This window comes from Citrus clementina, unplaced genomic scaffold (genome assembly GCF_000493195.1).
Source record: "Citrus clementina cultivar Clemenules unplaced genomic scaffold, Citrus_clementina_v1.0 scaffold_4, whole genome shotgun sequence".
Lineage (NCBI taxonomy): Eukaryota > Viridiplantae > Streptophyta > Magnoliopsida > Sapindales > Rutaceae > Citrus > Citrus x clementina.
The window spans coordinates 8880117-8895566 of NW_006262274.1; the positions used below are offsets into that span (position 1 = coordinate 8880117).

At 41.9% G+C, this 15450-nt stretch overlaps 2 protein-coding genes across 2 annotated transcripts; both read right to left on the bottom strand.

The window, feature by feature from the left end:
* Window positions 1-2018: 2018 nt before the first annotated feature.
* LOC112099058 lies at window positions 2019-3218 on the bottom strand. Its single transcript, XM_024186159.1, has 2 exons — window positions 2694-3218; window positions 2019-2588 (listed from the first exon to the last, which is right to left on the bottom strand). The coding sequence occupies exons 1-2, from the start codon at window positions 3216-3218 to the stop codon at window positions 2019-2021; spliced, it is 1095 nt and encodes a 364-aa protein (XP_024041927.1).
* A 3698-nt stretch (window positions 3219-6916) lies between these two features.
* On the bottom strand, window positions 6917-7845 carry LOC112099059 (balbiani ring protein 1-like). Its single transcript, XM_024186160.1, has 2 exons — window positions 7485-7845; window positions 6917-6927 (listed from the first exon to the last, which is right to left on the bottom strand). The coding sequence occupies exons 1-2, from the start codon at window positions 7843-7845 to the stop codon at window positions 6917-6919; spliced, it is 372 nt and encodes a 123-aa protein (XP_024041928.1).
* Between the last annotated feature and the right edge of the window lie 7605 nt (window positions 7846-15450).

The following is a 15450-nucleotide window of genomic DNA, read 5'->3' on the forward strand; positions in this document are numbered from 1 at the left end:
TTAGATGCTCTCTATTGGCTTTCTTGCCTGGTTTTTGCTAATGGATCGTTTCTGTAAAATAATTTGACAATTTATCTGATTTTGCCTACTGGTTCTTTAGTGGACCGAGTAGGATAGGCGTCCGCTTGCCTTAGTCGAATTTCGCAAAATGTCCTGCTGGTCTTTTGTTGACCGAGCAGGAGTAGGCATTTACTTGTCTTAGAACAATTTTCGTAACATTGCCTATTGGTCTTTCGATGACCGAACAGGGACAGGCATTTACTTGCCTTAGTAAAATTGTCGTTAAATTGCCTGCTGGTCGTCCGTTGACCGAGCAGGAGCAGGCACTTACTTGCCTTGGTAAAATTTTCGTAAAATTAGTTGCTGGTCTTTCGTTGACAGAGCAGAAGTAGGCACTTACTTGCCTTAGTAGAATTTTCGTAAAGTTAGCTGCTGGTCTCTCATTGACCGAGCAGAAGCAGGCACTTACTTACCTTAGTAAAATTTGCGTAAAATTAGCTGCTGGTCTTTTGTTGACCGAGCAAAAGCAGGCACTTACTTGCCTTAGTAGAATTTTCGTAAAGTTAGTTGCTGGTCTCTCGTTGACCGAGCAGAAGTAGGCACTTACTTGCCTTAGTAAAATTTGCGTAAAATTAGCTGCTGGTCTTTCGTTGATCGAGCATAAGCAGGCACTTACTTGCCTTAGTAGAATTTTCTTAAAATTAGCTGCTGGTTTTTCGTTGACCGAGCAGAAGCAGGCACTTACTTGCCTTAGTAAAATTTGCGTAAAATTAATTACTGGTCTTTCATTGACCGAGCAGAAGCAGGCACTTACTTGCGTTAGTAGAACTTTTTAATGGGCTTGCTAGCAGGGGGATTTTATGCTGAATTCTTCTTTATTGAAACTTGAATGTGTTACAGAAATACAGAATATATGCATGTGCAACAAGTCATCATGCACTTAACAGATATAACTTATCAAAATGAAGATTTAGTAGAGCGCTTTGCTTACTGGAAATACTTCTTTAAGTGCTCGGCGTTCCACGACCTCTTCACGTCTCGTCCGTCTGGGTACGCTAGCTTATCAGCTCCTAGTCCAGTCGCTTGTATCACTCTATACGGGCCTTCCCATTTCGGGCCAAGAGCACCATGGTTAGGATCCCTAGTGTTTTGATTCACCTTCCTAAGTACCCAATCCCCTGTTCGGAATTGCCTCATGCGTACGCTCTTGTTGTAATAACGTATGACCCTTTGTTGACACTGTGCCACTTTCTGCGAGGCCCCTGCTCTTTTCTCCTCCAGCAGGTCCGGCTCAAGCAGATCTGCTCCCTATTTTGTTCCTCATTGAAGTATTCCATCCGATGTGTTCCTACTTCAATTTCTGTTAGGACTACCGCCTCATGACCAAAAGTTAAAGCAAACGGGGTTTCCCCTGTAGCAGTTTTGTGAGTTGTCCGGTAAGCCCACAATACCCCTGGTAGCTCGTCAACCCAAGCTCCCTTCTTCTCTCCCAGTCTAGTCTTCAGGAGTTTCTTTATCACTTTGTTGGCTGCTTCCACTTGTCTGTTTGCCTGGGGGTGTGCGGGGGTGCAGAACTTCAAGTCCACCCCCAAGTTCTGGCAAAATTCTTTGAAATTGTTGTTGTCAAATTGCCTCTCATTGTCTGTAATGATGGTATAAGGGATTCCGTATCTGCAGATGATATTCTTCTAAATAAAATCCGTTGTCTTTTTCTCCGTGATTTGGCTGAGGACCCCTACTTCTACCCACTTGGTGAAGTAGTCTATTGCTATAATTGCATGGGTTGCCGCTCTTCGGCCTTTCGGTAACGGACCAATCAGGTCGATTCCCCATTGAACAAAAGGCCACGGGGATGTCATAGTGGTCAGCTTTTCTGGGGGTTGTGCAGGAACCTCTGAGAAGTTTTGACAAATTTTACAACTCTTTGCCATCCTTTTCGCATCCTGGTGCATGGTTGGCCAAAAGTATCCTTGCCGGAGTGCCTTGAAGGCTAAAGTTCTTGCTCCTAAATGATTTCCTCATATTCCTTCATGAATCTCCCTTAGTACATAATCTGCCTCTTCATCATCCAAACACCGCAAAAGGGGCAAGGTGAATCCTCGGCGGTAGAACACCCCATCGAGTAGTGTGTACCTCGCTGCTCGGCATTTTAACCTTCTTGCTTGCCTTTTGTCCTCTGATAAAATGCCATCGCGGATGTATGTGAGAATCGGGTCCATCCAGAATTCTTCAGTGCTTACTCTCATTACCTCTACTTCCTCCCCTATACTCGGCGAGGTTCTCACCTCTAGTGGAACTGACTTAATTAATTTAGGATCTATAGTTCCGGCCATCCTAGCCAACATGTCTGCTCGGTAAATTTCATTCCGGGATATCTGCTTCACCTTTAGCTCTTTGAAGAGTTCAACCATTTGCTTCGCCTTCTTCAAATAAAGCCCCAATTTCTCTTCCCTTACTTGGAACTGATCGCTGAGCTGATTACATACTAGCTGGGAATCTGCTCGGATTTCTACTCTTTCTGCCCGTAGTGCATGTGCAAGCCTGAGCCCAGCAATGAAGGCCTCATATTCAGCTTGGTTGTTCGTAAGCTAGAACTCGAATTTTACTGCATAGGATATCTCGACCCCTTCTGGGCTTCGTATTATAACTCCTGCTGCGGATCCCTGTTCACTACGTGATCCATCAACCATTACCAGCCACACCCCCATTGGATCCTCCTGTTCCACTGGTTGTTCCTCTTGGACCTCTTCCCCTGGTTCAACACGGTCAACCATAAAATCAGCCAAGGCTTGGGCCTTGATTGCTCCTCGGGGCCTATAGGATAAGTCGAATTCGCTCAGCTCCACGGACCATTTCACTAACCGCCCTGATGCATCTGGTTTTTGAAGCATTTGTCGAAGAGGCTGGTCAGTCATCACAATTATCGGGTGGGCCTGAAAATATGGTCGTGGTTTTCGTGTTGCCGTTATTAAAGCCTGTGCCCATTTTTCCATCAATGGGTACCTAGTTTCTGCGTCTACCAGGGCTTTGCTAGTGTAATACACAGGATGTTGCTTCCCTTCTTCTTCTCGGACTAATACTGAGCTGGTAGCCCGTTTTGAGATTGCCAAGTACAAAAACAGCTGGTCACCTTCTCTCGGAGTTGATAGTAACGGGGCGTGGGCCAGATATTCCTTCAGCTGCCCAAACGCCTCCTCACATTCTGATGTCCACTCCATCTTTCTCTCTTTCTTTATGGTTTAGAAGAAAGAGTGGCATTTATCTGTGGCCCGCGAGATGAATCGGTTCAATGCTGCCAATTTCCCGGTAAGGCTCTGCACCTCCTTAACTGTTCGTGGGGACCTCATTTCTGTTACCGCCCGTATTTTTTTCGAGTTGGCCTCGATCCCTCGGTGGCTTACCAAGAATCCCAAAAGTTTGCCCAAGCTGACCCCAAATGCATATTTCTTCGGGTTTAGCTTCATTTCATACTCCCTCAGCAATTCAAAGGTCTCTTCCAAGTGTTTCACGTGATCCCTAGGTTCTTTGGACTTTGTGATCATATCGTCCACATATACCTCCATAGTATGACCGATCAATGGCTTGAAGATCTTGTTCACCAACCTTTGATAGGTAGCTCCTGCATTTTTCAGGCCAAATGGCATCACCCTGTAGCAAAACAAACCCATGTTAGTTATGTAGGTGGTGTTTTCCTCATCCTGCTCGTCCATAGGTATCTGGTTGTATCCCGAAAAAGCATCTATGAAGCTTAGCAGACTGTGACCCGCTGTTGAGTCCACCAATTGATCGATCATTGGTAAGGGAAAACTGTCCTTCTGGCATGCCTTATTAAGATCTGTGAAATCCACACACATTCTCCATTTCCCGTTGGCCTTTTTTACCAGTACTACATTGGAAATCCACTCCGGGTACTTGGCCTCCCTTATAAATCCTGCTTTCAACAGCTTCTCCACCTCAGCGTTTATGGCCTCGTACCTTTCCTGGTTAAAGCATCTCCTCTTCTGCCTCACCGGCCTCGCCTCCTTCTTGATTGCCAACTTGTGGCAAGCTACCCCGCGATTAATTCCTGGCGTGTCCTCGTGGGACCAGGCGAATATATCTGCACGAGACTGTAGGCACTTCACCAGCTTGCCTCTTACTGCCCCAACCAATCCTGAACCGATCTTAACCACTCTGCTCGGGTTGCTTTTGCTTACCGCAACCTCTTCCAGTTTCTCAACAGGTTCTTGGCGGCCCTTTTTAGAATCTCCTCGGTTATCTAGAGAAGTAACTTGTAGTGTCTCCTTAGCCGCTGTAGCATAACAACTCCTTGCCATCCTCTGGTCGCCTTTTACTACGCCAACCACTCCATTTACTCTGTATTTCAGTGGCAGATAATGCGTGGATACAACGCATTGGCTTATCCTCATAAACGGTCTCCCAAGTATTATCTCGTAAGGGCTTCTTTCCTCTACCACGACAAAGTCCAGCATCATCGTTCTTTCAAACGGCTTTGTCCCCACAGTAATCGGGAGTTCGATGATCCCTATAGGAGTTAATCGTCCCCCTCCAAATCCCTTTAAGGATGTATTTGTTCGTTCCAATTTCAAGTCTGCAATTCCCATATCATCTAGGGTCGACTTAAACACGATGTCGACCGAGCTGCCCATCTCTATCAGTATTCGTCGCAATTCTGTACCAGCCACCATTGCCTTAATCACCAGTGCATCCTCATGAGGATATAAAATACCCTCTTCGTCGTCATCTGTCCACATAATGGGAACTTGCCGCATTTTTGCCTTCTCGGCTGCTGGCAAATTGAAAAGCACTTCTTTGCTGGTCATGGCGTATCTCCCATAGTTCTTCCGTGCCCTGTTCGAATCCCCAGCCACTGTTGGCCCTCCTACTATAACACGGATAGTCAGCTGCTCACGTTCCAGGCCCCTCTCAGCTCCTTCATCCCGCGTGTATTGTGATTCAATGACGGGGGACACCCCATCTACATATTCATCCAAGTAACGGTTTCTCACCAAATCCTCCACCTGAATCTTTAAGTCACGACATTGGCTGATAGTGTGACCGTGAGTGTCATGGAATTTACAGAATCTGCTCTTATCCCGTCGGTGCGCAGGTTTTGTTATAGGGGCTGGAGGGTACAGCAGGCCTCGTGCCTCGATTCTCTCATACAACTCCTCCATAGGGACTTTTAACGGGGTGTACTGTCTGTATGCCAAGTTGTAGTTAATCAGCTGGACTGCTTGGCTATCATGAATATCCTTTCGAGCGGGCATTGAGGGTAGCTGACCTGATCGCCCAGTTCTGGAGTTGGCTGTATGTAATGCTCTGGGAGTGTTGTGATAAGGATGGTTAGCCAACTGCCGGAAGTCTCGTTGCCGCTCCAGGAATGGGGGTCGCGGGGGCTGAGCTCGATTGTGTTGGGCCTGTTGCGGTCTCTGAGCCATGGGGTAAGGGCGAGACCGAGCTAATACTGCACCCATCATTAAGGATTCCCCAGCTCGCTTTACCGACCCGCTCCCACTTTGGGTTTTCCTTTCCTTTCGTCTTAGCTCCTCCAGCTGTTCACTCTTTATCCTTGCCGATTTTTCCTCTTCGATTTCAATGTCTCTCTTCGCCTGCTCGTACCCCGCTTAATAATTCTACACTAGGGGACTTCTCAGGTTATACCATAGCCGACCTATCGTCACACCCTCCTTTAATCCCCTCAAAGCCTGCGGGCGATTGAAAGCTCCCAAATCAAGTACAGCCCGGTGGTATCATTTTACAAAATCCCGAAGGGATTCTTGTTCCTCCTGTTTCATCCCTATTAGTTCCATCATATCATCTTCTGGGGCCATTGCTCCTCAGAACTGCTCGGCCAACTCTTGGCATATCTGCTCGTACCCTCTGATACTTCCTCGTGACAACTTGCGGTACCATTCTCGGGCTCGCCTCTCCAGTGACAATAGGAACACCCTACACCTCTGAGCTGGTGTCAACCCCTGAACACCCGTCATGTCGTTGAAATGCTCAATGTGCACCAGCGGGTCACTTCGCCCGGAGTATTTGAGGTCGGGAAAGCAGAAGTCTCTTGGGATTACGGTACCCATGATCTCGGTTGATAACAGAGACTCTTCATCTAGCATTATCCTCCAGCTCGGGGGCTTTCTCTTACCCTGTATCTCCTCCATCACCCGTGCCAATCTGCGCACCTCTACCTCCAATTCTACAGCACGGTCAGGATCATGCGCAGCTATCTGATCTCGTTCATGCTCGGCGTTATGCAACCGCTGTCTAAGCTATCCTGCATCAACATTGGCTGCTCGCCCATCAATTTCCAGTACCCGTCTGGGGCAAGGTTGGTCTCTCTCTTCATCCACACGTTCTGCTAGAACCCGACCAGTACTTCTGTGGGGATGAACCCCATTAGGTTGGTCTGCCGGCGGAGGGATTTCCTCGACCCTACGCCTCCGGAGGCTGCGTTCTGCTCCAACTTCATCTCTTCCCACGGGGGTTTCACAATCCCTTCTACGCTCATCCCTTAGCTCACCCAGTATGGCCGCGAGAGTCTCCATTTATTTCTCCATCCGCTCCAATCGATCTTGCATCATCCTCTCTCGGGCTTCGTTTACAATTTCCTGGAGAGTGATTGTCTCCACAGTTTCATTGTCCTCCCTCAAAGCATCATTCCTTGGCACATCCATATCTAATTGTTCGCTGCTTCTTTGGTAACTACTAATTTGGTGGTAGCTTTTTATTCAAATCCCCACAGACGGCGCCAAATGTTGATGCCGAAATCCGAACGAGTTGGTTAGTGACTCAATTTCAGATCCCTGCATCATCATTAAATTTGTTTGGTAGGAAGCTGCTGGTTGATCTCTAAGAATATTCTCTGACTATGAGCAGAACATTCATGAGCATATAATCTTCAAGCTGACAATCAATAAGTACCTGAAATTACAGAGAATGGTCAGAGGTGCTGGAATTTTTTCCGACATAAACCCTCTGACGCTCAAGTCAGTTATGGGGTTTACAGGAAAAATCAAATATGTCATTTCTCATATGGCTTAATCAACATTGCCTTAAAACCAAAAGCTTTTTGAATAATTTGCAGAGAAGTAAAGTAGAGTATCCAGAAAGAATTTCTCAGTAAGATCCCCCGACAACCCCGCCCCCTTGGCGTGGTTTTCTCGGGATTTTTATAAAAACCCCACACCCACGACCTTAGATCGTGACAATAACCATTAATTGATCAAATTCGTGCTCTGATTTTTCAGAAGAGCTTTGCGGTGGTTTATTTTAACTGAGTCTTGATTCCTGGTCATCACCTGGTCGAGGTGATCTACTCAAGCTCATAAGTCTTGATTCCTAGTCATCATCTGGTCGAGGTGATCTGCTCAAGCTCATACCACCTGGTCGAGGTGATCTGCTCAAGCTCATACCACCTGGTCGAGGTGATCTGCTCAAGCTCATACCACCTGGTCGAGGTGATCTGCTCAAGCTCATACCACCTGGTCGAGGTGATCTGCTCAAGCTCATACCACCTGGTCGAAGTGATCTGCTCAAGCTTATAGCACCTGATCGAGGTGATCTGCTCAAGCTCACAGCATCTGGTCGAGGTGATCTCCTCAAGTTGATAGTACCTGGTCGAAGTGGTCTGCTCAAGCTCATACCACCTGGTTGATGTGATCTCCTCAAGCTCATAGCACATGGTCGAGGTGGTCTGCTCAAGCTCATAGCACCTGGTCGAGGTGATCTCCTCAAGCTCATAGCACATGGTCGAGGTGGTCTGCTCAAGCTCATAGCACCTGGTCGAGGTGGTCTACTCAAGCTCATAACACCTGGTCGAGGTGATCTGCTCAACCTCATAGTACCTGGTCGAAGTGGTCTGCTCAACCATTTGCTCATTTTCACTTAGAGGAGATCATGGTCGCTCTATTTAATTCCTCAAACACTAGTCCCCCAGTTTCTAGTGTTGAGAGTAAAACAAATCAATACTGAAAACTATAAGGTTTATAATTTTGGCAACCCTATGCCTTAGGAATATTTTTTGTGAATTTTGCCCAATTGTCCTCACACGACTGAGCAGGTTTGGGCACCATGTGCCTTAGAAAATTTTAGTAGACTTTGGCTGCTAGTCCTTTAGACGACCGAGTAGGAATAGGCACTTGCTTGCCCTAGTAGAATTTGTAAAATAACCTGCTGGTCCTTTAGGCGACCGAGCAGGAATAGACACTTGCTTGCCTTAGTAGAATTTGTGAAATAGCCTGCTGGTCCTTTAGGGGACCGAGCATGAATAGGCACTTGCTTGCCTTAGTAGAATTTGTGAAATAGCCTGTTGGTCCTTTAGGCGACCGAGTAGGAATATGCACTTGCTTGCCTTTTCATAAATCATTCTCATATTGAGCAACTTTCTAGATATCAAGTTGATTGAGTTATATCACTAGCTTTAATATGACCTTTATCAGTTTGACATGTACAAACTATCCTCATTTGATAAATTACTAGTAGGTAAATACTATAGCTGTAAATAAAGGCCGCAAATGCATGTTTTCATGTAGACATCAAGATATAAATTTGTTAAAATTTCTAACCTGATTAAGATGCAACTTTTTGCATCAATGTCTCCTTCCAGGTGCATAGCTTGCCTCATTCGCAAATGTATCAAAATTGACATTTTGTAGTGAAATTGCATAACAGAATTCCCTGCATATTCTTCAGACGAAAATGAGCCGTCTGATTCCTGCAAACGTGTGCAGCCAATATGCTCTCATTTGAGGTTTTTTATTCAAATCCTTGAATATGAATCTGTTCTGTAAAAGAATTTGAAAAACTTGTCTAGCGATCTGAGCCAAATCTGAATTGGCCATAATACTACAAACTAACTGCTCCATGATCATTAAAAAATCACTGCACTCATAAATATGACTTTATAATATTATTCCCATGTAAAATTTGGGATTGAATACTTAAAAGAGCATGTCCAATTCTTAAATTAATAAAATATCTATATATCTATTTTATACATGATTGGTTATGTTATCACGTTGTGAAATCAAGTACTAATTCCTCGCATTCCCATATGACTGCAGGTTGTACTTCTGACATTCCAGGATCGTTGTGGAATCAACTCTTAATATTTTGAAATCATCAATTTTATAAATGCACTATCAATCTACAGTTACATGTCTCCACAAGAGATTTATGCTCATGAATGCATTATTGATGCTAAATATACGTTTGATGATAAAAAAAAAATATTCAGCTAAAAATAATTTCTTAGTTAAAAAATGGGATGCATTTGCAAACTAATCTGATTAGTTTTAATGTGCATAAGATAGGCAAGTTGCAACAATAGCAGTATCACAATTTGCAAAAATTGAATGATATAAAATAATCAAGGAAGTGGTTCGAGTGCACCTGTAATTGACCATTTGAAATATGGCTTCTGACCTTTGGTCAATTTTTTTTTTTTTATGAACTTCGTTCTGCTCTATTGTTGTGACTATACTTCCCCTACAGCTTCTGAGCTTCCTTTCATTGTCACTGCGAAAACCTTCATACTTGCTTGATAAATGCTCATGGTAACTGAAAAAAGCTAAGAAAGAATTTCTTTGTTCCTGAATGGACAATCATTTGCCTTTTTCCCAACTTATTTTTTATTATTACTGCTTTGCCTTCCTTGATTCTGATCTAGCTTACTCAGCATATCATTTTATAAGCTTAATAAAACATTTAAATGATCTATAACTTATGAAAATTGTGAGTAGAAAAATAACATAACTCGTTTAGACTTTCTATCAGATAACTGGTGGGCTTAACATCATGTCCTGATTATGTGATTATCTTCCTTATGATTTTACCCAAAAATTTCACAATAAAAAATAGTTAATCTAAGGTAGCTTAAGCAACAAAGGCATGGATATGTTCTTAAACATAAAAGCCAAACAGGTAATTCTGAAAACGATAAGTGTGCAGCACATGCTTTCAAGTGATTAAAGTAAGCATGTTGTTCTGACAATTGGATGGCAAGCACATGATTAACTAAAGACAAATGGCAAGCACATGATTCCTGTGAGTTCTCATGCCATGCATTGGACTTCAAATCCTAACTCTGTTAAAATTCACTTCAGTTCTAATTACTGGAGCTTATTCTTTATTCTATTTCGAGAATGTAGAACTTATTTAGCAATAAACGAGGCATGCAGTAAATGAATATTTGATTCCAAATCTTAATCCACGTGAATGGTAATTTCAACTAGTTGGTCTTTGTGATCTAATCATGCAAGGCCATAAAAGAAAATTTCCTATTTTTAAATTGGATTTATGCTCACAATTACCAAAATTGTGCAATCAAATAAACTGATTTTCATAATTTCATATTTTAAACCGCAAATTTTTTTTTTTGATGAAGACGAGAATCAAGTTCTCGTCAAGCTAATACGTGAATTAAAGTGAAAAGCTGATGACTTACCGATTAAATGAGCAAATTCCTTTAATACCCAAATTTGGTCATTGGGCTCTGGGCAGTGCTTAATCAAGAATCATTCCCAACAATTTAATTTGCAGATTACTTCTGCTTCGGCCAAATCCAAATTGGTAGAGACAATATGACTTTTTGTATTGATCCCCACAGACGGCGCCAAATGTTGATGCTAAAATCTGCTCGCCCTTTGCCCGACTAGATTTTTACACCAACGTTATGTTATCAACAATGAAGATGTCAATTCCTTCTTGCTTCAAAGATCGCCCTAGCCCCTGAAGTTAGAATTTTCCTCCTTTCTCTCGTTAAGCTTACGTTCACAAAAGTGGATCAGAGACGCCGGTGGTTTTACCGGCGTAAACCCTTCGATGCCTAAGTTAGCACAAGGTGTTTACAGGAAAATGATACAATTAAGGTTCGAATAATTGCTTAGAATTGGCTCACTGTTTGTATTGAAAATGGTCTGGATACAATTTGGCAGAGTTTTCCCTTCTCTCAGTTTTTTTCTCCCTTTTTTCATCGATTTCTCCCTCTTTTATAACCGTTGTCCCACGTTTCCGTTTACCCTTCATCCCTCCTTTTTCGGGTGGTGGCAGCCCCTCACGGGACTCTAACTGCCATATTGTGGGTAATCGTGGAATCTCGTGTCTCCCTCAACGGTTCTGGGAAAAGCGCAACGATCGTGATTCTATGGGATCGTGTTCCCTCTTTTTTGGGGGATGGGTACCAGCTCGGTATATGTCTTTGGTCGGTATATTCCCCTGGCTGGTATTCGTCTCTGCTCTGCCCATATCTGTAGAGGGCTTATTATCAGTGTTCTGCTCATACCATTCGGTCAAGATCATCCACCCCGGGGTGGGGATGATGGCATGGCCGAGCTGGTACGCTTATTCACTTAACACATGGCCGAGCTGGTACTCTTATTCACTTAACAAAGGTCATCCTTTGAAGTTGAATTATTTCGAAGTAAGAAATTTTATAGATACTAGCCCTGAGCAATTCTCATAGATACTTGCTCTTGGGCATTTTGGTCGAGAACGGGCGGAGCTTTAATTAACACTCACCCTTGGGTGTTTTAGTCATAGCTGCCCTTAAGAGCTTTAGTCAATAGTTGCCATTAAGCTTTTTGACATTTGCCTAAGGGCACTTTAGTCAACACAAACTCTAAGGCATTTTATTTAAGATATACCTCTAGGCATTTTAGACAATCATTTGCCTTTTAGTATTTTACTTAGAACATTTTCTAGGTACCTAGATCATTTTTGTAAAGAATAAATCTATGTCGTTTTTTGTAAGGCTACACCCTTGGTGTTTTTTTCAAGACTCACCCAAGGACATATTACATAGAAATTTCTTCTAAGTACCTAAGTCATTATTGTAAGAATTGACTTAGGTAATTTTTTTTTTGGTTAAGTTACACCCTCAACATTCTATCGAAGACTCAACCAAATGGCCTTTTACTTCGAAATTTCTTCTATGTAGCTAGTGATTATTGAAACTGGCCGCATTTCTAAGCTTGATAATCTTGACAAAGGTAACAAGTATTGCACCATTTTCATAATCCAGCAAGTGAGAATTCAATTCTCACTCACTTACACTTGCGTGACATCAAATTCCCATTCAAACTTGTCAACAAAATGAATTTAGCTCATCGACATTCAACAAACTAGATCACGAAATTGTGATTTTATGGCATTTTAATGAGAAGCTATTGAGGGAACAACAAAGGTTGGAGTCTGGCGGTGAATACGTTCCGTGCCAGCTGTCATAAGAATTCTAGTGGTAATTGAGAGCAAGATCCAGTTTTAGGGTCTTATTTACATGGAGCCCGATGTGCGTAATTCTTATTTTTCTTATTTTGCATATTAATTTTTTAAAAAGTTTGTTTGAATGGGGTAAATTTATAAAGAAATTTTTGATATTAGGTTCAATTTTATAAATTATTAATTTTTATTATAATTTTACTCCAGTGAATTAAGTTTTTAGATCCGCCCTCAAGGTTTATGATCATCTCATCCAAACTCTAAACATAAAAAATAAAAGAACAAAATAAAGAAGGTTGAGCAACAGAAAAAAAAAAACAAAAACAAAAACAAAAGGACGTGCGTGAGGCAAGATATTGATTAACGTAATGAAGGAGGGCAAGCACCGCTACTCCTCCTTGTTTTTAATTATTAATTAGTTGTTAATAGTGCTTCAGTAAGCTAAATTAATTTTAAACTAATCCAGTTTAATCCGATTATCGATAAAGGAATATGAACTATCGTTTTATAGCAAATATTTTCTATTTATATTGCTCTCACGTACTACATCAGTTTCAAGCCCGAAGATATGAAAGCGACATACTTTCTCTCTTTTGTTTTGTTTGTTGCTTGCAATATGATCTCAGATTCACTTCAAAACTCGTCGACCAATCATCATCAATTCCTGCTCGTGCTCATGTGGCCACCAGGCTACTGCAAATTCCAAACCTGCAGAGCCAATATCCCTAGATCATTTGTTATTCATGGCCTCTGGTCAGTAAATGAAAGCGGAATACCTCTAAACTATTGCAGTGGAAAAAAATTTGACATTAACAAAATGGTACAAACCAAGGTCTTAGTGTTTTCTTTGTTGTCCTTGTACATTGGTACTTTGGTTACTTTCTGATCTTTTCTAATTTAATTGCTTCTGCAGTTACGAACGGGTAGTAAATCTATTATAGCAAACGTGTTTACTTCACTCACTTGAACAAGAATTAAGCAACCCACAAAATCAGAGTTTGCAGAAACAAAATTAAGAAATGAACAAAAGAAGAATCAAGCAATCAAAGATTCACTACACCAAGAACTAACGTGGTTCAACTCCACAAAGGAACCTACATCCACGGCTGTAAAACCCAGCAAGGGCAGAAGTTTTATTGAACAACAAGAAGAAGATGGTTACAACTTAGTTACCAATTACAGATTAAACCTTCTTGAATCTTTTCTCTCTGTAAAACCTCTCTGTTTTTCTCTATATCTATCACCAGCTTAGAGACAGCTTATATATTATGCTTCTCACGTGTGTTTCCGCTTGCAATGAGTCAGTCTGTTAATTAACTCACTATGAAACTCTTGACTGGGATCCCACTTATGCCAGCTCATATGACACCTCAGCATGTCCATAACAGATTATAACTAATCTCGGCTTCACAAATCTCCACCTTAGTTCTAATCTGATTATGCTTCTCCCTTCACTGCAACACAGCACCAGTAAGCTTGATTCATAAGCTAACACTTCCAATCAGATTCAGTAAGTCCCTGAACCTGACTGATGGCAAAGGCTTGGTTAACATGTCAGCTGGATTGACTTCAGATGGCACCTTAACCACATTTACCACTCCTTTGCTGATTTCATCCCTTATGAAATGCATCCTAACATCAATATGTTTAGTTCTCTCATGATATTTAGGATTCTTACTTAGCTGAATAGCACTTGAGCTATCACAGCTAACTTCAACAATTTCTTGCTTAAACCCCAATTCAGATACCAACCCTCTCAGCCATATTGCCTTTTTAACAGCTTCTGTAAGGGCAATATATTCAGCTTCTGTTGTAGAGAGAGCAACTGTTGAGTGTTAGAAAATGCATATTTATAAAGGAGAAAACCGTCATTTTACATTTTAAGTCTTACTAACAACCCTTACTTTTATATATTTAACCTTCTTGTGATTTAATTACATGTGTTTTATTTTAATTAAGTATTTTATGTATTTTAGGGGCATTATAGTCATTTCACAATAAAGGAGAAATCAGACGGCAAAACGGACATCACTTTTGAACTCAGGACGGTCAAAAACCTTAGGAGGAGCATAAAAGGAAAAATGGCACTATTCACATGTACGGTACTATTCACGTGTACGGTACTGTATACGTTACTGTTCACGACACTGTTCACATATACGGATGATGACGTGGCATTGACCGATGATGTGGCATTGACTGATGAGGTGTCACGATCTTGTTGGACTAAAATTCTTATGTACTGTTGATGGTGACGTGGCAGCATATCAGTGGACGAAAAATCTCGCGTACGGTGCATGCATCACACAGGATTATTTTCAACCAAACCGCGTTACTGTTCATCCGGGTCAAACCGCGTTACTGTTCAAAGTCGGGTCAAACCGTGTTACTGTTCATCCGCGTGGTCAAACCGTGGACTGTTGACTGATGACGTGGCGCAATCCTGAGCGTCCAAACTGTTTTTAATCCGATGGCCATGATTTACTCCATGTATCTATAAAAAGAGGGCCTCCCCCCCCTAATTTGATATCTCTGAATCCATTTTTGGGATCCATTTTCTGTAATTCCTTCTCCATCTTGTATTTTCTTCGTATTTTAATAAATTCCCATTTTGCCCCTAGTTCAACTATGAGTGGCTAATTTTCTTTCAACCTTGGGTTGAAGGTGAAGTCTCAACATGTGTCATGGGCTTAATTTGGTAAATTTATTTTCTCTTCCCCTCTAGTTTTTGTGGATGTTTTGACTTCTCGTCGACAAATAATAATAATCTTGTCTAGATACCGCCTTAGTTACACCGGCTCTCTAGTATAAGGTTATTATTATTTGGCACGATAAGCCCTCAGCACCATATTGATTAGAGCGTGGTTCATGAGGTGTGGATTCCCCCCTCATGATTTAATTGGCATTAATAAGGATTATTTAGCCCATGATGCATGTTGATACGGATCCAGATACCCAAGTACGTCATTTTAATAGAATTCTCTTCAATTTATTCTCGCAATTTCAATTCCAATTTTAGAATTTATTCTCGCCATTTTAATTTAAGTTTTAGCATATTCCAAATCATTTCCACCACAAATCCAATCACCCATTTACAAAATTAATTCTACACATTTAAAATCCACCTCCTCGTGGGATCGACACTCGTCACCATTAGTCTATACTACAATAGATTCGTGCGCTTGCGAGTACATTAAAATTTGCACAACAAGTTTTTGGCGCCGTTGC

What these genes read in the sequence shown, in the direction of transcription:
- LOC112099058 (XM_024186159.1), bottom strand. Translation starts at nt 3,218, where the DNA reads ATGGAGTGGACATCAGAATGTGAGGAGGCGTTTGGGCAGCTGAAGGAA. An exon ending in ATCCAATGGGGGTGTGGCTG is followed by an intron (nt 2,589 to 2,693) that starts GTAATGGTTGAT and finishes TTCGAGTTCTAG; the next exon opens with CTTACGAACAACCAAGCTGA.
- LOC112099059 (XM_024186160.1), bottom strand. Translation starts at nt 7,845, where the DNA reads ATGAGGTTGAGCAGATCACCTCGACCAGGTGTTATGAGCTTGAGTAGA.